General features: G+C 32.4%; 1 protein-coding gene across 5 annotated transcripts in view; it reads left to right on the top strand.

Moving 5' to 3' along the window:
• Positions 1-27008, top strand: part of CSMD3 (CUB and Sushi multiple domains 3) — a 1218504-nt gene that overhangs the window by 875600 nt on the left and 315896 nt on the right. For all 5 annotated transcript variants that reach the window (XM_057497816.1, XM_036876426.2, XM_057497817.1 and 2 more), the window contains 4 exons: positions 3945-4101; positions 17440-17631; positions 21630-21756; positions 23606-23808. In XM_057497816.1, the coding sequence (XP_057353799.1) occupies positions 3945-4101; positions 17440-17631; positions 21630-21756; positions 23606-23808 (679 nt within the window). The remainder of the gene's footprint in view (positions 1-3944; positions 4102-17439; positions 17632-21629; positions 21757-23605; positions 23809-27008) is intronic.

Consider the following 27008-nt stretch of genomic DNA (forward strand, 5'->3'; position numbering starts at 1 on the left):
CTTGTTTTATTTTCTTATTTGTGAACTTGCATTTATTTCCACTTCAAAAGTCATTTGTCTTGGACTATGTAGCCTTGTCCTTTTCTTGTTGCCTTTATTCTTCCATATGTATCAGAATACATTTAAGAATTTTATTTACAAGTTAAGGAGCATTGACTTGATCAATATTACAAAACTTTTCTTAAAGCCTTGCTTATTAAGACTTACTTTTCATTTGATTTAACAATTTTACACATGCTTCCAAAATTTCACAGTGAATGGTCATGCTTCATTTACGTTGATAGTACCTCTGTATGCTTTGTTTTCTCTTTTGACGTTACAGTATTACATGAACTGCAGAGAGTGAGGTTTGGTGCTGAGTCAGATCCAACTGGGCTTCATTTTGATTTTAATATTAGCCCCTTTTCATGTTTTCCTTTTCCATTATTACTTTAAAGTTTATTTCTTAAAGTTTCTTTTGAAAAAGACAAATATATGTTTCTAGCTTAAAAAATGTAAAGAATCTAATATGCCTTTCTTGTGACAGACAATATTGGATCAATTGTTTAACTTCCCTTCAGATTAATAATGATGTTTTATTCCCAGCATCCAGCACAGTACATGGAACAAATATGTGCTTATTTTGTTATTTTTTACATTATTACATATCAGAATTATTTGTATGTATGGAGTAAAATAATGATTTCTGCTATCATTGAACTTTTTTTGTTCACTACCACTGAAAATTTGAGAAAAAGAACATTCCAAGAGAATTTTTTAAGAAAATCAAAAACAAATTTCAAGAACCAATTTCTATTCAATTATATTATCTTTTTAGTTTACCTTTCCCCTTTACTTGCCTGTTTCTGATAAACTGAAAGTTCTTGCAATATATACACACATGAAAGTAGAACTAGTTGAATCCAAGAAACAATATTTATATGTAATTTAAGAATGAAATTTCATGTTGGTGACAAGTAAGGAAAATAAAAACAAAATACTACCTTGATAATATTAACCACAAGTAAGATCCACTGGATTTGCTGGTTAAATGGTTTGGTTGTGAATGTGTAGTTCCAGCCATAGGATTTATAAACTACATCATATATAGAATCATAAAATGTATTCAGAAGTAGCAACTGAGAATATTGGGCCTTAGAAATTCAGAGACACAAAAGTTGTGTTCTTTGATAAGCAACATTTCCTCGAGTTATCCCCAATGACCACTGTTTTTAAGAAATAAAAAGTTGGATCATAGGTCATCAAACAAAAACATTCCTGAGCTAACAAACCTTAACATTTGGTTCAGGTTTATTGAAGACAAATTCTTCCTCATAACTAAAGCAAACTTATTTGTATGATAAATTCCACCGGGGGTTTAAGGTACTCCTATATAATTTTAGGAAATCTGTCGATACAGCCCTCTAATACTATTTAAATAGTCAATATACATGTTTAAAAAAATGGCAAAGTTCTTTTAAAAAGAAAACAGAGATCAGGAAGATGTTTGCCTTTAGAAATTCAGTGACCCTGTTGTCTTGATCTGAACTCTCATTTTCTCTCTCTCCCTCTTATTTCCTCCTTCCTCTCTGTGCTAATACAAATAAATAAGCCGGTGGAGCCTGGAGGCTGCATGTGAAGCTATAGGTTCCCTCCTTCACAAAGGGAGAGAGCAGGAAGGGCCTAGTCACTGGAGACTTCAGAATTTCTGTGCAGGAAAGATACAGGATAAGGTGGTTAGACATGGTTATGAAGGGCCCTGAATAAAAACTGCATTTGTCTATAGCATGTTAAGTAAACTCTTTTCTGCCATCTTTAAAACATTTAAAACCTCAATCAATAATAATAAGAAAATGTACAACTATAAATAGCTAAAGATAAATAAATACATACTTAAGGGAATTAGTAAGCAGAGAAGAAAAACCAAATTAAATGCATAAACAGTTGATATACATTAAATTCAAACTATGGAGTCATTAAAAGAAATTTTAAAAATATTTGTAAAGAATTCTTAAGATAATACAATTAGAGTGAGAGAGACAGACAGTTTTCCTAGAACTTGACCAATGATTTTTAAAATTAAGATTTTAATGGAAGTCCTGAAAAGGGTTATTCACTGCTGAAAATGTAATTGTCAGATGGAAAATCCAGTGGAAGATTGTTTACAATACAGAGGAAAGAGATATATTGAAGAAAAAAAAAGAGTTGAAGTACAGTTTTGGAGACTGAGTCTGCATTCTAGGTGGATCAAATAAAGAGAAATAATTAAAAACTTTAAAATGTTTCATTGAATAAAATCTTGAGCCTGTAAATAGGAAAGGCCTATTGTTTTATTTGAATAATCCAATATTAGAACTATAGTGAAAAGTTCTCAATTTGTTTAAGTTAACCTAAACAATATTAAACCTCATAATTTAAAAAAAATGTTTAAAAATTATGTTTTCATTTTTAAATTGTAGAAGGCATTCTAGATTATTAATCCCAACAATTTAATATAAGAAAAATATACCATACAGATGAGTAACAATAAAACATTCCACAATGCACCACTTAAAAATGTCTTATGTGGCATCAATGTAATGAATACCACTTTGGGGGGATATTGGTGCTATGGCTAGATCACTGGGTTAGGAGTTCAGGAATGCAATTTTTATTCTACTGCCAGGTCAGGAGTAAGGCAATTTCAGGCAAGAGACAAGTAACTATAAGCAGTATTTCTCAACTTTCTAAGAATATCATTCACCCCAGCCCCAACTCCATGAAACTAAATACTATGGGATAAGATTTGTCACATAGAACTGACCTTTATGGGATCTCAAATCAATGTGATGTCTGATTTTATCACCCCCAAGAACCAATTTCACCCTCTTGAGGGTAGTAACTACTTTGTTGAAAATGCACGACTTAAAAGAAAAAGAATGGTAATATGTATTGTTGGTAAAACTTTAGTTTAATTACTATACACATTTTGGGAAATAATTTGGCAATACATGAACATTTTAACCCCAAAATCACATATACTGAAACTTTCTTATTGACATACAAGGACCAAAACATATGAGATTATATGTAAAAGATATTTATTTCAGCATTACTTTTAGGGCAAAAAACTTGAGTTTATTGAAATGGGAATGATAGTGCAAGTTGTGGTAGTTTCACTGTATTAAATATTAAACAGCTCCCAAAAGGAAGAATCTATTTCTACTGACCTGAAGAAATGTCTATAATGAATTGATAAAAGAAAAGCAAATTAGAATTCAGTGAGAAAACTACACTATCAGAAGAATGAGAATGATGTGGGGATATTTAGAGGGTATCAATTTTGTTTTTGTATATTTTTGCCTTGTTAAATTAGTTTCTGAAAAAATTTAGTACTCTGTAACTTAATATTTAAAAAATGTAAAAAATTAATTAAGTTAAAGGACATGGATAAATTACAGAAATTATAAAGGAATCAAATATATTTTATATTATATTATATATATATTATATATATATATTATTATAAAATATATTATAAATATGATATATAAGTATATATGTAAATATAGTATGTTACTATATAATATTAATCATGTTATTAGAAGAGCACATGTTTGGTCCCCTTGAGCAAGCTGCAGAAAAACAACCAACTAATCAACTAATCTTTCTGAATGTATACTCAATTTTAAATTGTCTGCCAAAAAAAACACACTATTTTTATAATAAGAGAAAAAGTTATATGAGTTTGAGAATTACTTAAAGTCTACAGAGCTTGGAATTTTAAAATTATCCATGTGGATTCTAACTTTCTTAATCTGATTTTTGTAGGAATTAATATACATACCTGTCCTTGGGAAATGTAGTTTTCCCAAGCATGTAATTGATTTAGGAAAAGTAGTGTTATAAATGTAATCATAAGTGTAAATATGTGATCTGAATTATTATTGGCATATTAACATTTTAATTGTAACTATATTTTTCAGATTTATGATGGAAAAGATAAAACAACTCACCTACTAGGTGCTTTTACTGGTGCATCGATGCGAGGACTGACGCTTAGTAGTACTTCAAATCAGCTCTGGCTGGAATTTAATTCAGATTCTGAAGGGACAGATGAAGGCTTTCAACTTGTCTATACCAGTAAGTAATTTGGAAGAAAAAAATGGCCAAGCATTGAGACTGGGTATTTCTTAAATAATTGCAATACACCCGGTGTAGTAATATCTAACATTTGCTCATCAGTTTGCAGTCTGCAACTCCCTTGTACACATATAATTTTATTTGACCCTAAAGCAACTCCAGATACTCTAACTGCTGCCATTTTACAGTTGAAACAACTAAGGTTCAGAAACATCAAGTAATTTGTGACTTTGGTTTTATTTATGTGTTTTTTAAAAAGCAGTGTTCTCTCCATCCAATATTTTAAAAAGTTTCAAATAAGGTTTTTATTGCATGGAAATGCAGTGTTTGAGCCCCCACCTGTAATTGCAACACACACGCAAATACATGTATAGTAGTTATAGTTGGTCAGCCATTAATGATAATGGGATGATTTCAGGTGATTTTGATGCAAGAATGCCCAAGTTTTACTTTGTTATGCTTTTGTGTTGAATTGCCTTATTAAAAATAAATTCATACAGAACTATTGTATTATATTCAAATCATCTACTCTGATGATTAAATAAGTAGAAGTTCAAAGACTGAGACCCATAGGTAGGTGGGCTACATCAATTGTTATATGAATTAAATGAATTTATTTTACCAGTATTATAATATAAGAAACAGACTAATTGCATCAATAAACAATAAATCATATTCAAATAATATATTTATTGAGTTTCTACTCTGTGCAAAACAGTATACTAAGAAAGTAAAACTAGGTAAAACTGAGGTGGTTATTGGTTTAATAAATTTATAATCAGAATAAATCAGTTCTTGAAAATCCAAAAATACTCATTTAATATAGCAAGATAAATTAAGTAGCAATATTCAGATATATTTACTGTTAGAATATTTGAAAAAAATCTAATGACCTATATACATTTTCTCAAGAAGTCAGATGTATGGAAATTAATATACAAACTGGGAAATATAAAATGTTACAGCATAAAGGATATTTACATGAGATCCTAAAGGGAAGTTGAATCAAATTATTGTTTGTGAAAATATTCTTTCTTAATGATATAAGAAGGTTAGGAGACAAAGTGTATGATTTGTTATATTAAAATATCCTGGTGCATAATACTGAGAGGTTACTGTTGCTCACTGTTGATTTCAAGGCTTTTTTCCTACCTGTGCTAGAATTGTTACATTATTAACACAAATGAAACATAAATTTAAAAATTGAATGTTGAATATGTATTTTTGAACTGAGACCTTCTGTGTACAATGTGATTTCTTATGAAGTCCTCCCAAAGACAAATGAAAATCCAATTGTTTATTAAATAATTGCAGTATCAGGTGAAGCATTATCCACTATTTGATCAATTTGAAGTTCACAATTCCCTTCTAGATAGATAGATAGATATAGATACATTTATATATATATATACATATGTGTGATATTTATAGATATTAGTATGTCATGGACTAAAGTAATGGTAATGAGGAATACTGTTCAAATATAATTTGTGTGATCGGCTCAGAAAGGCAAATTTTTCCATCTGCTTTCCTGTTCCCCATTCTCTGTTTTCTAAAATGGCTGTTCACATTTTTTAAGTCATGACTCAATATTTATATAATATTTTTTCTTTGTTTTGTATCATTTTGTATTCCCCTTTCTGTTATGTTAATGGGCTTCATAGAGGAAACTTCCATTTCCCTTTCTGGTATTTAAATTCTATGTAACTTGAGATTATTGATGCAGAGAAACTGGACATTGTAGGACATACCCAGGTTTAAAATTCAGGTGTCTGGAATGAATAAAATCATTGACTTTATTGTCATTGGTGTGAGCTACTAGATGTCAAGAAAGAGAAACAGTAACTAGCAAATACTGAAATTACCCTTCTTTTCTTAATAACTCTAGTTCATTATTGAATCTGTATCAGTTTGAAGATGGAAGCTACAGAAAAGGAAAAGAGTATAGAAGGAACTTTTTAAAAAGGGTAGATGTACATCTGTATTTTTCAATCTCAGAACTGAAATTAAAATGTTTCAGTCTCAGATCTGGAACTAATATCTTTATAGCCTATTTCTACCTGTAGGTATTATCAGGTAGGTAAATGTTCCTATGATGTTCTGAACCAACAGCTCTGTTCTGAATCCATCTATTGGGGAGGTTCCTAGAAATAATAATGCTTCTGTTATTAACTGTATTTGCTCCTAAGTGTTACTTCTAATTTTTAGAATGGTTATTATTCTACATGTCTGCAATTGTCTTAATAGTTAACCATGGATTTCCTAGCTCTGAAAGAAGTTTGTCCCCCATCTTCCAAATATACATTTGTTTCCAGCCATTGCACGAATGCCTAAGCTGCTTTTTCTTTCACCTGGGGCATCTGTTGAACTGTTGAACTTGACAATTCATCTCAAATATTTCCCCTGTTGCTTACCCTGATTTTTTTTAGCCAGTGTTCGCCTAGATTTTTAATGTTTCTTTTGCAGTAGTTTATATCCACAACTAATGTAACAGTTACCACACTTCATTGTGGTTATACATTTTTGCAAACATATTGTGCATAGTTCTTCAGGGGGCCATTTCCCTTCATAATGACTTTAGACAATTTTAGTTCAATTGCATCTTTTCACATATCCTTGCTAAATTAACATGTGGTCTGCATACTGATTTTATAAAATGCTTTTCTGGTGTAGAAAACCCTACTAGTCCACATATAAATATTGATAAAATTCTTTGAGGCAGTAATTTCTGGACATGAGAGAATTTGCTAAAGTGTTCAGACATAGGGAAAAATGGAGAAGACCATGTATCTGTGGTTTGTTCCCTTTACAGTTATTCCAGCTTTGTTTCTGAAACATCTGAGAGAACCAGGAGAACCCTGTATAATTCAGAGGAGTTCCCAGTATTCACAATAAGAGAATTAAAGACAGGGAGAGGCCATGTGGCAAGGGAAGATCATGAATTCGTGATAAAGAAAGGATTCATGAGTTAGGTAGTATTAAAAGTAGGGTTGGTGGGTCATAGAAAAAAAATGCTGCGGAGTATTCCAGTCAAAGAGAATAGGATGAAAAAAGGTACAGAAATTAGGAAGATCATGTTAAGCTCTTCAAGGCAAATACAGCAGATTGACAACTAGATTAATCCTATTTGCCTAGCTTCTCACAGTTCTAGTCTCAGCACAAACAGGCCTTTGTGACTACCCTTTTGTCACTTATCCTGTCTAATAGTCACTTTCTGTCTGTCCTTCTACTATCCATGTTGTTGATTTAGTAACACTTGCTATTATCTAGTTATTTCCACTTTTAGGTAGACAGGATCACATTTGACTGGGATACAAATGAAGAGACATATTAGAACAGTCCTTTAAGGTGCATTTTATTTCAGTTGTCTTCTTAGATCATTCATTAAATAATTACTAAGAATAGCAAATGGGCTAGTGAAACTGGTTGAGATGCCACTTCTGGCTTCAGATAATGGAAAACCTAACTATGGCTTAAACAACCAGGATTTGATTTTCATGTAGGAATGAATTCATGATAACGTCAAGTTTCAATTGTTCAAACTAGGCAGCAATTGCCCCACCTTTCTGTTGTGGCATCATGCAATTGTTCACTTTTTGTCTTCATGCTTGTATGACATGGTCACAAGATGGCTACTTGAGCTCTGGGTATATTGGAGGCAAGAAGACAGGGAGCATGGAGTGCCAACCACAAATGTCCCTTTTATCAGAAACGCAAAATCTTCTGTCAGACATTTTCTTATCTCTGTCCAAAGCTGGGCCATGTGGTTATGCCTAAATTTTCCAACAAGAAAAGCTGGAAAATGGAAGTATTTGGCAGACTAAATAATTGGCTACACATTAGACCATCATGATGTGATTTAACCGAGGTTTAAGCCCAAAAATAGTGTGTTAATATATGCCTCTCTGCTTAATGGTGTAATGAAAGCCCAGAAACTCTTGGGTGCTTAGAAAGGGAAAACATTTAGCTCACCCATTATCCATAGTTTTAGCTCTACTCCACTAAGAAAGACAGTGAGCCTCTCTTTCTTTTCTTCACCAAAAAATAAACTATATACATGCCTGATATGAAAATGCTATATGCCATACTAGAGGGGAGAAACTGTCTTATTTCTTTATTTTTCTAAAGCAAATTAAGTATTTTCAGTCGCATTCTTTAGAGTTGCCGAGTAAAGTCTTATTTATTCTTTTATTAAGACATCCTTCTTCTCCCAAAAAAGTTTCTCAGTCAACTCTAGTTTGGTTAGACAATTGAAATGTGGACAACTATGCTGATTGATATGAAACCTCTGTGACAAACTTGATCAGACCTTGATTAGATTAGTGATTACATCAGTGAATCCCATTGTTCTTCCATCCCTCCAACCTCTCTGAAGTGACTCCCTCCTTGTGTCAGGCCATGCTTCCATTCTTCTCAAAACAATGGCTCTCAATTATTCTTGCCCTTGAGAAATCTCAAATTCACCCCAAATATTTAGACGAGGCATATTTTCAGGTGCTTTATACAACACAAATTAGCTGTAATTTCCCTGTGACACATAAAGGCATAGTTATCTTTCCTCAAAAGTGTAGGGGATTAAAGTGAAATAAAATTACCATTCCCTTCTTCTGAACTTAGAACAGATCAGAAATTAAGATCTCAATACTCAATCCTTGCTAAAACATCACTCTCCTCCGGATAACTCGGTAACGGAACTCAGCAAACCTGATGGGATCATCTGACCAGACTACCTCAGCTCCTCAGTGCACATTTCAAGAATACATTCCTGAATGTGGTGGGGTTTTTTTTGTTTGTTTGTTTTTTGTTTTTGTATCCCTCTCTTTTAAGGATAGGCTGTAGAAATGTCATTTCTGTTTGGCGTGTGTCTTATCTTTCTTTTTATTCCTCTACTGGAATTAACTTTTTATTGTGGAAATTATTCATTGAATTATAGGTTTAAATTTTGTCTTTCCCCACTAGAATGTTTTATGCTCTGGAGATGAAGAAAACAGTGAATAAGACAAATTGCCTGCTCATATGGAGCTAATTTTTTAGTGAAACGACAGAAAAGAAAGATATGAACAAACAATAGAGAACTGCATTTAGAGATAATTTATACCAGGTCAGTAGGATATTCCTGTTAGTGGAAGATGGGGCTCCTCTGGCTTGTTTTCTCAGGGACTCCATCTCAGAGGTGCCATCTGAGTTAATACTGGAATTTTAAGAAGGGGGTGACCACATACAGATCTGTGGGTAGAGAGTGTTAGATCAATAAGTGCAAAGGTCTAAGAGAGGCCTAGAGCTTCAGTTAGGTGGTTGAAACTGAATAAGCAATGAGACTAGGAGAAACTGAGCAAGTTGGAAGCTAGGTGTGAAGTGGACTAGATTAAGGGGTTTGGATTTTACTTAAAGGGTAGTTTAATATTATAACATTGAATATAAGGATTAAAAATAATAGCTAACATTTACCTACTAGGTATGAGATGTAACCCTGTGAGGGAGGTACTTATTATTTCCAGTGAGAAGAGAAAGAAAAAATGAATTGCAGAAAAGTTATATTACTTGCCCAAGGTCACATAGCTAATAATATACAGATATGGAAATTAAACCAAGGGTTTCTGCCTCTAGATTCCATGCTCTTCACCTTACTATATTATCTCCAACCTAAATTTTAGATATTTTACATTTAAAATCCCATGGATTTACCTTCTTTTTTATTGTTGACATAAATGTAAAAATAAATAATTTTAAAAGTGATAGTGTGATTCTTTCCAAAGAAATTTTTGTCATTTTATGCCTGAGAGTCTCAATGCTTTCTTATTGGCCAGCACATGGCTTAGGCCTAGTATCTTTTCTGGTGTTTTATGAGGTCTTTAAACTCTATTCTTGAAGATATAGGTATTTTAGCTCTATTCATTTGCAGGTACCCCACTTTAATTTAGTAGAAAAAAATTGGGTATTTTAAGCAACCATCTGTTATAGGGCTAACTCATATCTTTTTGATAGATTATTGATTACAGCACAGTCTTCTCAAAAGCTGATCTGGTAAATGTCCATGATGCCCACCTATTAGGCAGCAACTTTGTGCTCAGATGTCCTTACATTATCACCTCTGCACATTTCATTTACTTAAAAGCCCATTGAAGAAATATCTGTTACCCTAAGGGAAAAGTTCCCTCTTGGTCTTCCAGTTTTGTTGCTTGAAAAAATTCAATAATCCACATGGAATATGGCTATTTCAAATTTTATATTAAAATTAAAGATGGGCACTAGGTAATTTGTGATGCCTTTTCTTGTGTACTAGCCTTATACATATATAATTTATTACCCTATTGTAACTCTGGAGGAAAAATATTTTCCCAGCCTGGGGCAAAATACCTTTGAAACTGAAATCAGTTAAAGGAAGAAATAAAGTGGGAGAAACCCGTTTTTTGCTTACAAGCCTTCATCCACTTCTGCTCGCCCGTGTCTCTCATGACACTGATGCAAAAAGGGACCCCACCCAACCTCTCTGGTCCATATATGTCCTCATTTGCCCCATGTAATCACCTATTACTATAGAGATGGCTACTCCCCTTCACCCTTGGAAACACCTACTGATATGGAGATGCACTAAAGCCAGAAGAGAGATTTTGGAAATATTGCAATTTTACCCACACCTATTTAAACTCCTTAATTTAGTTACCAGTATGTTGTTGGCAATGTTAACCATGAAACCTAACCAGATGACCTTTTAATTCTAACTTTATTCTTGGTATATAATTTATTTAATGCAAATGCAAGTAGAAAATAAATAAATTACAAGGGAGCAACAAAGTTACTCCATGTGGTTCTACCTAAAAAGCACTTAACAGATATATGTGGCATTTCCTTTATTCTTTAAACTTTGACATTAACCAGGTGATACAGGAAGTATTGACTAATGCTGCATTTTACAGTACAAGGTAGTCTTATTAAAATATTAAATATTTGTTGATTATCTGTCTCATACATAGACAATGTTAGGTGCAATGTGTTCATATTAGAATAACAGAAGAGTCATTACTGTTTTTATAACCTCCACTTACCAAAAGCTTTGTAAATTTTGAACTTAAATATCAAAACCTACTGATTTACTCCTTACATAAAATTAAATTTCTGGGAGATGGAAGACTTTTATGTATCAAAAACTTTAATACAGAAAAAAATTGTGGCCTAGAACAGCTTTGTCTTTAAGATGGAGTAAGATTTTTTTAATGACATAAAATCAAAAACCTGTCAATAGTCAGTAGCATCCCCTCTCTTCTGAGTCAGTCCCTGAAGTAGACTGAAAACCTGGCAACTACGTTCCCATACTCTTGACAGCAAAGATCTCTTCTCAGATTCTGCCAATTAAAGGCAGTCCCATGAAGGCTAAAAGGAGGGATCGACAGAGAGGTCATTATTTTCCACCATCACTGCAGGTAGGAGTCCGGTGTGCTAGCAGGTGGTTATATGGGCGGTAGCTTCCCTGAACTCCAGGATTTCCCAAAAGCCAGCAGTGGTCTTCTGACCTTCACTCCCTTTGCATTTCTTATATTTCCCTTTAATTTCTTGTATTAAATATTAGCAACTCAAAATAGCTAATGGATTCTGTTTTCCAAACCAAGCTCCAGTCATTAACTATTTTTAAAAAATGCCTCTGTAGCAAAACACATCATAAACAAAGTAAAAAGATGAAACATTTTGGAAGGAGATATTTATAATACTTATAACAAAAATATATGCTTTATAGAAAGGAATCCTACAAATCGTTAAGAAAAAAAGTCTAAAAGAAAGTCTGAGCAAAAGAAAATTCCATGGTAGAAAAACTCTAGTGGCCAATAAGCATAAGAAAAAAATGCTTAGCAGAAATTAAAAAACGGAAATTAACCTCCAAATAATAGGCTATTACACATTCATAAAGTTGGTAAAAATTAAGAACTGTACACTAAATGCTGATGACAATTAGAAGAACTTGAAACTCTTTCAACTTTGGTAATATAAGTTGGTAAAGTCAACTACGAGAGTAATTTGGCAATATCCAGTAAAATTCCATTTCTAGATCTATCTAGAGTATACCAACTATTCATTTGGCCAAATACCAAATGGCAGATGGTTAAAAATTAATACTCAGGCAAACCTGAATCTCACTATCCCAGAATAATGTACAAACATATGACGTCTGAGACATAAATTAGCATATGTAATAATATCACTTACTTCTTCATGCCCAAGAGTTAATGTAAGAGTCTGTGTGTAACATTGTCTAGTCAGAATTTTATACATAGGATTTAGAGAATATCAGCAATCAAAAATAAAAGCTATTTCTTGTCCCAACAGTTTTATCTGCATAGCAATCATTTCCACAAGAACTTATGTTTTTTTTTAATTCTTAACTTCTATGGACTCAAAACTATAAGGATTGTCTTCTTCAAGCATTCTTATAGTTTGTGGTTACAAAATTTGATCTTTGATTAGTAGAAAATGTATGTAAATTTTTTTTTATTAGTTTGATTAATAGGAAACATGGAATGCATAATTATTCAATACTTTTCTTTTTGTCATTATGTACTTTATTATGTCTAAATCAAAGAGGATTATCATAGCTGTTGTGTATGATCATGGATTATTTCCTATTTGCTAACTATAAAGTGGAAAATTGACATTCAGCTTTATATACATCCTCATTTAAATACAAATATTTCTAAAATAAGGCTTTTTCTTTTAAGACCCATGACCTAAATGGAATTTAATAAGTAAATATTAATATAATCCTTAAAGAGTATTATTCTAACTACTATGAATCAAATCCACCAAGGAGTTCTATAGAGATTAAAATTATGATAGAGTAATCTAATCCTCATTTGTCTCCTTATATTATTATTTAAAATCTTACTAAGATTTTAGTTTTTAAAAAGATGTTCTTCTAATGTACTTAACTAACATAATTTTCCCAATTTCCTTATTAATGTTATATCTCCCTTTTTCTTTAGAAATTCGAAAGTTGTTGCTTTTGGTATATAAAATGAATATGTCTCCATTCACCACTAAATAGTATGAAATGTAACTTTTATAATATTAAGTGTATTTTTATATTTTAACTGAATTTCAAAAAAATAAGGCATATAAGGACCTTCTCATTTTAAGTCACATCAGAAATGCTTGCTTACATCAAAGTGAGTTTTCAAATATCATTTGTATTTCTAAGCTACCTGCCTTACTGTATTCTTGGTACTGTTATGCTGACCATATATGAGTGTACCCCATGTAAATACACAGGTGCTATTTATAAATAAACTAAACAGAAATTATGTGAGCTAGGAATTCAACTATTTTTTCTTTCACTGGATAAAGGCAGAAGTTAAATGGCAGATTAGTGGATGTTGATTGAATCTTGAGGACAAAATGAACTTTGGATCCCTACATAGTGTATGTCCTATAGAAGTACTTGCATATGCACAAAAGGAGACAAAAAGGTATAGCCTTTTCATAGCAGTGAATAATTGGTAACAATGTAAATTGCTCATCAGCTGGAGAATAAATAAATCAATTTTGGAGTATGCTTCCAATGGAATACAAAGTAATTCAAATGAGTTAGATATGAATGCATGTGTGTATATAAATAAAAAGGTAAAAAGACGATGTAATAAATAAAACCTCAGAAGAATTGTTAGAATAATTATTTGGTTTATAAAATGTATAAATACTTGCAAAGTATACTATATATTGTTCATAGACATATAGATATATGGTAAATTAAAAAGTGTATGTGAGCATAATATACTAATTAAGAATATTTTCTGGCTCTTACGGAAAAATCAGAAGGGGTTGAGGAGACACAAAATGAGCTTTAACATGTTTTGCAAAATTTATTTCTTAACCATTATATTAATGTGATTATGAATCAATTAATATGAATATTAACCTGAAAACAAATCTGAATTAATATTAATCTGAAGCAGCTATGATACTAGAATCTAATAGAGGCAGATGTTGAGGTTGTTATGTTACCCCTTGTACTCTTTTGTAGGTTTCACATAATAACTTTAAAATAAGAAATCCTTAAATATGCTGCATGGTTGCAAAAAAGGAGTTAGATGTCAGTTTAAGTTTTTCAGCAACTCACAGCTATTTAGGTAAAGGGGATTTTCAGTTTATTTTGTGCTCTAGAAATTTTCATTTAATCAGAATATCAAATTTCATGAGGAACGGTGAGTATTTATAGTATATGTGATTTTTCATACACATCTTTGTCAGTTTCAAGTACATGAGCTTTTCAGTAAAGAGACTGGCAGCTGAATGTTTCCATAAAGATAAGACAAATCTGAATATTTATGAATAAGCAACAATAATTCCAGCAAATTGGACTAAATTATGTTGTGCTTTGTAGCTTATATACTATTGTCTGTGTGCATTTTCATCTATAATGCAAAGTATTATAAATTATCTTAATTTACAAAAAATATCTCCATTTACCTCATCGTCAGCAATTGCCAGCACATTTACAGAACATTCAAATTAAGGAAGGATGAGTTTGGTAATAAACTTTGAAAAGAGAGCTTGATTTCCATTTTCATTTTGATAAATGATATATGGTAAAACTCAAAAGTGGCTGCATCTTGAATGATAAACTCAATATTATGCCTGGTAGAAGAAGTGCAAACTTGTAATCTTTGAACAAGGAAATTTTAAATGTAGTATTAAGTATGCAGACCCATGCAAATTCATGTGTCCTAAAATTTAAAGTTACTACTGCTGTTTCTAGTTCTCTGTTTGAAAGATTGCCTTGCTTGACCATGTACCCTTTATATCTCATCTGTGTCACAACTGGAGTCATGGGCTTCTAACCACTTCAAGCCTCCATCTCTGAAGCCATTTAGTTTGCTCTATTTTAACATATTTTCACCCAAATGGGGCTGTCGTAAACTAATCTGTACTGGAAATTCCTAAAGATATCTTTTAATTGTCTCATAAATTTCAGTTTCTCATCAGCATTACTTTAGTTTCTTTTTCAGCCATTCCTTCATTTAAATATAATTGTCTCTAAGAATCCACATTCATTCACAAGTATTACTGAGCACTTGCTATGTGCCAGGATTCATGTTTGGTAGGCATCATAGGTAAGAAGGAAAAAAAATTAAATAATTCCAGTGTATAGGAAAACAAGGGAAAGAAGCCCATGATTGTAATTTAATTAAAATGTACAAAATAATTCCATAGGTTAACAGAGGAAGGAGTGCTTAAGGCCCCCTAGAAGAGGATAGGAAGAACTCCTTAAATTTTCTGAGAGCTAATATTTCTCTTAATAGTCAATAGTTAGAGTATAAATTCAGTACTTCGAGCTGTGCAAGTTATGGTGATTTTATGTTTTAACAGTCTAGGAAGTCAATGACGTCAATAATTTGACATCAGTGAGCTAATACAAGCATTTTTGCTTTCTAGTTCAAATCTGTATTAATTTGGTCAAGGATCCGTGCCTATAGAAAAGTGATGCAAATCTCTCTGATTATCATATGATTGAACACACACAGAAGTTTTCTTTGTCTCCAATATTATTTCTCTTGAAATTAAAAATTTCTCCAATTACTAAGGCTATTTAGAATATTTATTATAGTTTTCTAGTCTCAGAATCTGATATAATTTGTAACTTTTCTTTAGTATATTCATTATGTCATTTATCTTACATTTATATATTTTGTAAAACATTAAAGACAAAATAACTGTAAGAACTAAGAACTCCAAAATCTAATCTAGGGAACTTAGATTTTGATTACTAGTATCACATTTGATTTAAATTATGAAGTATCCTTTTCTTGTTCTGTCAGGGTCTTTACCGTGAATTGTGCTATAACTTTTAGGTTTTGAATGTTTAGCTTATTAACTTTCCCTGAATATGCACACAAGACAAATTAAGTATTACTATTTAAGTAATGTAATAACAATAGTAGTAGTAATAATAATAATAATGATGTCTCCTCCTCCCCACTTTGAGCCAATCCTTACCCCTATAGCAACATGATGAATCGGGTGGGAAAATCCACACAAGCAGCCAGAGAAAAGGGACGAAGGAAAACTAACTTGTTCTGCTTAAAGCAGATATCTTCCCCTTCTTTCCCCAAAACAGGGTGGAAACATCTTTACTCCTTGGAAATGGGATGGAAAAGATAATGGGTTCTCATTCTGATCTTTGGAATATAAATATCTTTCTCCAAGAGTCTCCTGTGTCTCCAGTTTTTTGTTTGTTTGTTTGTTGTTTGTTTGTTTTGTTTTTTAACAATCTAGAGATGTCTGTAAGGTCTTGAGCATCATTCTTGAAATGGAAACATAAACCTCCTCCAGAGTTGGGCAAAGCTCCCTGGATTTCTCTCACTACTCATATAGGTCCAAGTTACCTTCTCAAGGGTTACCCTTGAGCAACTAATTACAATGTTTTGGATCCCAAGTTTCCAGCAAAATTCAAGGAGAAAGACCCAACTGTGCAAAACACAAAAACAGTTCCTCAGCATCACAGAATGACAGCGTGTAGGAAGCTGCTGCTGCTCTTTTATATATATATTTATTTTTATTTTGATATCATTAATATACAATCACATGAGCAACATTGTGGTTACTAGATTTCCCTCATTATCAAGTCCCCGCCACATACCCCATTACAGTCACTGTCCATCAGTGTAGTAAGATGCTATAGAGCCACTACTTGTCTTCTCTGTGCTATACTGCCTTCCCCGTGACCCTCCCTCTGCCCCCCGCTACATTATGGGTGCTCTTTTATTTTTTTTCCTTTTTAAAGCTGTCATTTTTGGAGAAGGCTGTGTAGAAAAGTTTAGAGTTCTTCAAGCTGAATACTCTTTTATATGAGTATATACTCTTCATAAAGTATATTTTAAATATGAGACTCACTTCCTTCTGAGAGTAAAAAGGAAGGCAGTCTACAGTTATATTTGCAATGGACATATTTGTTATTCATATATTTTATGTTAATGTAAAATTTCAATGATATGATCCTAGTAGTTATACTAGTCAGAATCTATTATTAGCTGAATTCCTTGAATCACTTTATGCCATTGAATCACTAGAAGCAGGCAAGAAGCTCAATACTATAACAAGCCAGGAAAGAGTCAGATAGACCATGGGGTATCATGGATAAATCATGTTGTTTTAAAGACACAACAAATTCTAATCTTCAAGAAAAAAAGAGCGCTAGGTGGCTTTTGCATGCTATAAAAATTAAATGTGGTTAGAGCAATACAACTAGGAAAATCATGCAATCATATTAAAAATAATAAAAAAGGACTGTTTGTACAATATTAAGCCTTACTATTAAATGCTGCCTTTAATCTCTTTATATTCTTCTGTCAGGTTTTGAACTTTCACACTGTGAGGATCCTGGCATTCCACAGTTTGGATACAAGATCAGTGACCAAGGGCACTTTGCTGGTAGCACTATCATTTATGGATGCAATCCGGGCTACACTCTCCATGGAAGCAGCCTCCTCAAGTGTATGACGGGGGAGAGAAGGGCATGGGATTATCCTCTGCCTTCCTGTATTGGTAGGATACTTTTATATTTTCACAAAATATTTCTATGGAAGTGTTATCAAACTATGCTGTACCTTTTCAAGTGATTTCATCTTTCCATACATAACTCATACCTTAATTCAAGAAGTTAATGAACTCATAGCTCAAATTTGTCAGAAGGAAGTTGAAAGAAAGTAAAAGGGTCCTTTTCATACTCTTATTGATGAGTGCATTTTTTTGTACAACAGTTTGTGTGAAGTCATTTCATTTCTGTTATATTTATAAGAAATTTAACTCACTACAAAAATATGTTAAGATTCTTAATCATACACATTTCTTGAGTCACACTGACCAGATTTGTTTTAATAAACGAAATTATTGCTTATCCTGGAATCAAGGTAGATGAAAAAATGATAAAGTATTCTCATTAACATCAAAAGTTTTCTTTTCAAAAGTCTAAGAAAGTGAATATGCTTTTCTTATGTGTATGTAACATAACATAATTAACCACTTTCAATAAAAAAGGCTTATGAGAGTCAGAAACATCAGATATAGTGCCTACATAAAACTAAAGAATGATCATTTTCTCTCTTCTTTGTGTAACTAAAGTACTATTTTATAACTGCCATTAGATAACTTAATGAATGACCTCATATGTGTAGGTAGGAAGGTGGATAGGGAAGAGTTGAAAAAAGACATCTGCTTTTTTCTTTTCTGCTCCAAAGATCAAATAAGTGCCAGGTTGGAATACTAGAGTAAAAGAAAACAAGGTTTTGACAAAACACTAACTCCTCGATAGGAAGCAACATGCAGTGATTCTTCAGTCATTCTTATTTCTTGCTGGCATTTACGGAGGCATAAATCCATTCTGTGTTAGGCCCATATGGCTAAAATTGACCTAAACCTTCTTTAAAAAACAGCTTTACTGTCTGTGGTATAATTGATATCTAAACAACTGCTTATATTTAATATATAAATCTCATGTTTCTGAAAACATGAACCTTTTGAATTTTTAACTTTGTTAGTTGATATGGTCAACATAGGAATTTCCACCAAACTTGCTAGAATACAAAAAGGAAACATGAAATTCTAGTTCTTAGAGCAACTAATTGCAATGTTTTTGGTGCCATGAAACCTCTATTGGTTTATTGAAATGTTGATTCACACGGAAAGCAGACCTGTTTTTATTTAACCAAAATGCAATCATAGTACTTTCTTTTCAGGTGGCATCTGGTTTTAAATAGATTATGAGGGTAGTATCTAAAATAATAATCAACCTAAATTGAAAAGCCTTTGGATTCTGCTATATGACCAACAACCAGCCCACTGGCATTGGTTATGAAAAAACTATAGCACTGATTCATTCTCTGAGGTTATATTCTTTAATGTAAATATAAAATATATTCAGAAAATCATTGTTATAATAGCAAAAAAACTATAAACTTGTTAGTACTGATTTGCCATGCTGGCCTTAAAATTAAAGTTAGAAAAAAAAATTAGAAGTCATGTGTTTTCTATATGTGTTGAACCAAGCTAAAAACATTCTTTATTTTCTAAAAAAAAAATTGTTTAAATGGAAGAACATTTGGTCTGGGATCAGAAGATTTTAATTATGTTTGCAACAAATCAGCACACTTTATATTTACAAATCTACCAAGTCAAAACTTAGTGACCCGATACTGCTCAAGATTTCATGAGAAGGATAAGCTTTTTTTAAATGATGGATGATCAGGAATAACAGCTGAAAACATCTGAACACATGGTGTGTCATGCTGATAATTTCCCTAATAACAGAAGATGAAATTCTATTTTAGATGGTGTTCTCCAATGCAACAATTAATATCCTTACCACCTGGCCTAAAATTATAGTTTTCTGTGCTTATTAACCTTAAATATATATTATGATTATATTTCTCTCTCTGTCAAATAAGAAACTTTTTTCTCAATTATGTGGATTATTTCTAGGTACTTATGTTTCTGAAGCTTCTATATTGATCAAACAAAAATTGAAGCATCATAGCTTGAAGGATTTAACCTGTATACTTTCTTTAAATATTATTTCATTTTAATCCTGCAAACATAAGTCTGTCAGATTATGAACCCCAGTGTTATGGCATAACACACTGGTTTATTTGAAGTCAAAATGCTAAGTAATGTTTGTAGAAAAGAAATATGGAGAAAAAGGATCTATGTTTACATTCAAGATACAGCATAGTGCACAAAACAAATTTGACCTGCAGGTGATTAAAGATTAATCTGGGGAACTGAAGTATCAAATCTGTTCTCATCATAAATGTATGCCAATAACAGTTACAAATCATAAAGAAAAGATGAAAGATGAAGTGATAGTGTTACATTGTTCTAGGCTGATGAACAAAGTTTTTGTTAAAAAATTGTGAAAAATCTCAATAAGTGATGGTGACATCTTATATTTTCTTATTAACTTAAAAATAAGTTTTTTATTATCATTAATGCAATACAAAATAAAATTGCTTAGTCATCTATGGGCAGGTGTCTCAGCATTCTCCTGAGAAAGAGAATCAATAGAATATCTATCTATCTACCTTTCTAAGATATTTATTTTAAGGAATTAACTCATGCAGTTCTGGGGGCAGATCCATAGGGAAGATCAAAAGGCTGGAAACTCAGGCAGGAGTTAATGCTACAGTCTTGAGGGAGGATTTCTTCTTGTCTGGAAATTCAGTTTTTGTTTTGAAGGCCTTCCAATTCATTGTCTGAGGGCCACCCAATTTAATTTAAAGTCAACTGTTGGAAATATTAGCCATACCTAAAAAATATCTTCACAACAACACCTGGGTAAATGTTTGATTAAATAGCTGGGTAGCATAGCCTAACCAAGATGACACATCAAACTAACCATCACATTGTGGTAAAATATAGTATCTAATATTTGAAACTAATTTACCTATACGAATAGAGCCTCCAAATTGAACCATAAGATTCTATTGTCATTAGGTCTTTTCAAATGCTAACACTTTGTCTTTGACCTTCTTTGTTCTAATAATAAAGCAAAACCAAGAAGCTTAGTTCAGTCATTGAATTTGAGTAAAATGGAAACAATGCAGATGAGAGGAAAAATAAATGTAGGAGTATCTTCAATTATTTAAGCTAAAAGTAAAAGTTTTGGGTTTGGTTTCTTTCTCTGTAGGAGATAATCTTCACAATTTTCAAATGTATAACATAATATACATTGTTCTCCTTGTTTCTGGTGTTTGGAGGTATAGAGCAAAATACTAATTGAATTACTTAATTTCTCTCTTTTGCAATAACAGTCCTTTCTAGATTATCTGTTTACCAAATTAAAACCACTCCAAATATCCCTATATAATAAAGAGTATTAAAATGGAGAAAAAATCCCCCAAAAGATAAAAATTTAGTTATATTGTATGACAATACTTCCATTTTTAATTTGATATATTTTATAAAAATCGGGCCACATTAAATCAAACCAAACTAGATTTAACTGATACAAGAAATCTAATAAAATTGCTACTATGACTTTTGGAAGGTTAAAAGTGAAAGAGTTTAGAATGATTTAAAGGAAAGAAAAGGACAATGAAATTTAGAAGTCCTGAGGGACAGTAAAGATTAGTTTTTCTCAGAGGTGGGGTAGCAAGATGATGAATTATTCAGCCTACAACCAGCTAGCAGTTGAGCAACTTGCCATCTGCTTCCCCTGTTTAAGTAATCATTATTTAACAACACCATCTTAAAATGTTTGGATACCTAAACTCAGAATTTTTGAGCGTGTGCTTTTTTTATTCCATAATTAGGTTCATTTTATAATCTTTTCTGTGATCTCACTTGAGACTTGTTTTATTGTACAGTATATTTTTGCTTCAATGAATCCCTTAATCTGAGAAAGCAAATACAAATGTATACTTTTAAGAAGAGGGTTAATTAGTCCCTATTTTCCTTAAGGTGAAAAATATATACTCGAGAAATTTGTAGATTGTTTTGAAAAGGTTGGCGTGAAATTGTAACTTAAGTTTTTGTTGTTTTTGTATTAGCTGAATGTGGAGGTCGTTTTAAAGGAGAATCATCAGGAAGAATCTTATCTCCGGGTTACCCCTTTCCGTATGACAATAATCTGCGTTGCATGTGGATGATTGAGGTAGATCCTGGAAACATTGTCAGGTAAATGGATTTCGTTTTCTCAAAATTACTGGGGAATCTGAATGTCTTGATCAGCCCTTATGTGCAGTATCACACAAATACTTTTAATCTTATAAGGGGAAACTTGGTGTTCATCTGTTTAAAATATGAAGAATGTATTAATCAGCATGGTTCGCTGAGTGATGGGTGACAGCAGTAGCTCATAGAACTCCTTAGAAGAGAATTTTCATAGTTCCAGGAGAGTACAGAGATTGAGGAGTTTCCCTGTTCTTGGGTATTCTACTCTTTCACTTCTTGATTATTCAGGACGCTGAGTTCCACAATTTTGAGAGGTCCATAAAATCGTGCAGGTCTTTATCATTAGCTTCTTTATCATAAGAAGAAAAAAAGAAAGGGAACCCATAACTATTCCCTGTTTTCCCGGGCTCTAAGCACATTTCTGGAGCACCACCTTTCCTTTTGAGCTTAGTTAGGTGATTCAAAATTCTTCACATGGTTGCCCCTTAGATTAGGGCAGACGGTCCTTTGTAAGTCAGCACCAGTATTCCCTCAGTCCTAGTTTAACTAATGTGGTTATGGCTGGGAATGCTTTGATAGATGAACAAATCCTCCTTGACATATGAGCCAGTTAGTGCATTAGAGCTCAGTAAACAATGACTAAGAATTGCTTATTTTTATAAGTGGAATTTCAGATAGCCTTTTGGATGGTGAAGGTAGCATTGAAAACAGGTATTATCCTCTGTTAACATGGTGAAAGGTATACCCTATCTGTTATTGGATGTAAACTAGTATATTGCTTCTACAAGGGAATTTGCAAAAATCAAAATAGATTACACTGGATTGATCTTCAGCCAATCTTTAAAAGAAAAAGCCAATCTTTTTCTTTAGTATAGATGATGTATTGTCTTATTAAATGCTATATATATATAAAGAGAGAGAGAGAGAGATAAAGAGAAACAGAGAGAATTGGTCATGTTGATGTAACTGGGTTCCTAATTTTGAGCACTAGCCACAAAATGTATCAGATATTGATTTTATCTAGGTTAGACATAAAGAAAATAAAATTAACCTGAAACAGTTTTTTGCTTTTTGTGCTTCTCTTTTTTATGGGGGGGAATACATATTATTTTTAATATGTACATTAGGGAAGTTCCCCTTTACTACTAGATTATTGGACGTGAATATAATGTTTAATTTTTCAAAATGCTTTTTCTGTATATACTGAGATGTTAATATGATTTTTTTCCTTTTATCTCATTGTGATGAAATGTAGTGATTGATTTTTTAATATGAAGTATTCTTGCATTCCTAGAATAAATGTCATTTCATTCTGACAAAACAAACAAACAAACAAAGTTGAAAATTGCTAAAAATATATACTACGGAGTCTGAAAAACCTGAGTTCAATTCATGACTCTTCCATTTGGGCAACTTTATTTAATCTATCTAAACTCCATTCACCACAATTACAAACGTGAGATTCAAGTCGTTCCTGCTTCATTGGGTCATTATTACAATTAAACAAAGAAAACATATGGGGCAATGCATTTTGCACAGTGCCTGGCACATACCAAATTCCCCATAGGTGTCACCTGCTGTTGCCACTTAAAATTCATGAACCCTGAAAAGAATGTTTACCTGAACATTTTCATAATTAGCAAAGGTGATATAATGGTACATTTAATCATATTCTAAAGAAATAAATTATACCGCTTAAGGAAAATTCATAAAGATTATATATGCTGTTTACTTAATACATTCTTTATAGAATAAAATGAATTAAAAAAAGCAAAGATTCATATTTGTTATATTCTTTATTTAAAACTGAATCTGGGTTTAAATTAATCAGAAACATATGGTTCTCCCACAGCTTACAGTTTCTTGCTTTTGATACGGAAGCATCACATGATATCCTCCGAGTTTGGGATGGTCCACCAGAGAATGAGATGCTCTTAAAGGAAATTAGTGGATCTCTTATTCCTGAAGGAATCCATAGCACCCTAAATATAGTAACCATCCAGTTTGACACAGATTTTTATATCAGCAAATCTGGATTTGCAATTCAGTTTTCAAGTGAGTTATAATTTTATTTCTTAAATGCAAAATAAGAATGTTATTTAAATAGTTCTGTTAGCTTCACTGCCCGACTTTAATTTTAAAATTTAATTATCTTAAATATTATTATCTCTAGTTTTCCTAATCATATACAGTTAATGTAAAAGATACTTGGAAAAGACAAATACAGTTAACTTTGAATTAGTCATTAGTTGAGACCTTCTCTCCAATTGTCAAACCAATTTCTCTTAAAGTGAAGGTAGTGTCAAAATAAATCAGCAAATGAAATAATTGCATTATGAAGTATGTAATCTGGATTTACCATAAAATTATATATTCCAAAATGTGAAATTTTTGTAGCTAAAGAAATAAATACTTGCCATTACCAAAAAAAAAAAAGCAATTTTTACTTATTTTATTTTTCTTCTGGTAAATATCTTAATTATATATTCACAGATATCTTTGACAAAATATTTTATATCTACTTTTAAGTTAAAGATTTCCTATAACAACAAAATGCCATTCATTTTAAGTAATTAACAATGTTCACAACTTCTTTTTATCTTGCTTTCTTTCCTTTATATGGTGCTGCTGAATGGTTAAGGACATATTCTCTAAAAGGGATTTGGGTTTTCGTGACTGGAGAAAGTGAATAAAACTTAAAATTTTTAATTGGTATATTTTTACTTTTATTGTCAGCATACATTGTCTCTTTAGAAACATTACCTAATGGATTTTCTAATAGTATAATCTTTAAAAAGTCCTATTTACAGAAACTTATCCGAAGTTACAAGCTCATCTGCTGAGAGTGTGCAAACCAGTATTCTTTAAGTGTGTCTGAGTTCAGGTCCTGGTTCTCTACTAGCTGCTGACTTTGGCCACTTGACCTACCATCTGAGGCTGTTTTCTAATTTGCATAGGGATGGTAATGCTCATCTCATACATAGGTTACTAAGATGTACTATGATCATGTGTACATAGTATTTGTTATTGATTATATAATTGTGCCTAGTAAACTATTATTATTCTGTGAATAAATATAAAATTGAAATCCTTTTAAAAAATGCAGAAAGCATGAAGGACTTTTGAAATGACTGCCTGCAGAATGTTTTGTTTTAGGTAAACAAGTGGTTAATACTATTAAACAATTAACTTGGTGGACTTTTTTTAATGGAGCACAGTTATTTGACATAATTGACTAACATAAATGAATTGTTTTGTATTATATATAAACTTAGCTTATAGGAGAGAGGTTTAAGTCAGTTTAGAAGAGTCAATATTTGCAAATTTACTTTTTAAATAGATCTTTGGAGAAAAAGAAAAAAATGAAAAGTAAGAAAATTGTCATGTAATCAGTGAACATAAATGACTTCGTAATCTGAAACACTTCTGGATAAAACATCCTTCATATTTATATCTCCTATTTTTTACTTTTTATGTCTATTTTTTTGAAATTATGACCAATTTGTCCTAGAACCACTCATTACTGTTGTTCAATTTCAGTTCTTTGTAATTACTGGCTAGCAGCGAACAATTCTCTTTCCTTTACCTTAAATTAGTAATGTTTTACACTTAGGTGGTTATTGTGATTAAATATCTGAATACTCTCATGTGAAAAGTGCTTCAGGATAGTGTTTGTGAATGCCAAATGCATTTGCCAAATAGAAACAGGCTGCCCTATGATGTGTTCCCAGGAACTTTTTAGTGCAGATTTGTCTGTGAAATTCGCAGTGCATTTTTTTTTATTTTGTATCATTAATCTACTATTATATGAGGAACATTATGTTTACTAGGCTCTCCCCCACCCCAAGTCCCCCCATGTACCCCATTAGTCACTGTCCATCAGCATAGTAAAATGCTGTAAAATCACTACTTGTCTTCTCTGTGTTACACAGCCCCCCCTGTGCCCCCTAATACACATTATGCATGCTAATCGTAAGGCCCCCCCCTTTCTTCTTCCCTCCCTTATCCCTCCTTTCCCACCCATCCTCCCCAGTCCCTTTCCCTTTGGTAACTGTTAGTCCATTCTTGGGTTCTGTGATTCTGCTGCTGTTTTGTTCCTTCCGCTTTTCCTTTGTTCTTATATTCCACATATGACTGAAATCATTTGATACTTGTCTTTCTCCACCTGTCTTATTTCACTGAACATAATACCCTCTAGCTCCATCCATGTTGTTGCAAATGGTAGGGTTTGCTTTCTTCTTATGGCTGAATAATATTCCATTTTGCATATGTACCACCTCTTCTTTATCCATTCATCTACTGATGGACACTTAGGATGCTTCCATTTCTTGGCTTTTGTAAATAGTCAAGGGGTGCATCTGTCTTTTTCAAACTGGGCTGCTGCATTCTTAGGGTAAATTCCTAGAAGTGGGATTCCTGGGTCAAATGGTATTTCTATTTTGAGCTTTTTGAGGAACCTCCATACTGCTTTCCACAATGGTTGAACTAATTTACATTCCCACCAGCAGTGTAGGAGGTTTCCCCTTTCTCCACAACCTTGCCAACATTTATTGTTGTTTGTCTTTTGGATGGTGGTGATCCTTACTGGTATGAGGTGATATCTCATTGTGGTTTTAATTTGCATTTCTCTGATGACTAGCAATGTGGAGCATCTTTTCATGTGTCTGTTGGCCATCTGAATTTCTTCTTTGGAGAACTGTCTGTTCAGCTCCTCTGCCCATTTTTTAATTGGATTATTTGCTTTTTGTTTGTTAAGGTGCATGAGTTCTTTATATATTTTGGATGTCAACCTTTTATCGGATCTGTCATTCATGAATATATTCTCCCATATTATGGATAACTTTTTGTTCTATTGATGGTGTCCTTTGCTGTACAGAAGCTTTTCAGCTTAATATAGTCCCACTTGTTCATTTTTACTTTTGTTTCCCTTGCCCAAGGAGATATGTTCATGAAGAAGTCACTCATGTTTATGTCCAAGAGATTTATGCCTGTTTTTTTCTCTAAGAGTTTTATGGTTTCATGACTTACATTCAGGTCTTTGATCCATTTCAAATTTACTTTTGTGTATGGGGTTAGACAGTGATCCAGTTTCATTCTCTTACATGTAGCTGTCCAGTTTTGCCAGCATAAGCTGTTGAAGAGGCTGTCATTTCCCCATTGTATGTCCATTGCTTCTTTATCGACCATATATGTTTGGGTTAATGTCTCAGTCTCTATTCTGTTCCACTGGTCTGTGGCTCTGTTCTTGTGCCAGT

Source organism: Manis pentadactyla, chromosome 3, assembly GCF_030020395.1.
Source record: "Manis pentadactyla isolate mManPen7 chromosome 3, mManPen7.hap1, whole genome shotgun sequence".
NCBI classification, from domain to species: domain Eukaryota; kingdom Metazoa; phylum Chordata; class Mammalia; order Pholidota; family Manidae; genus Manis; species Manis pentadactyla.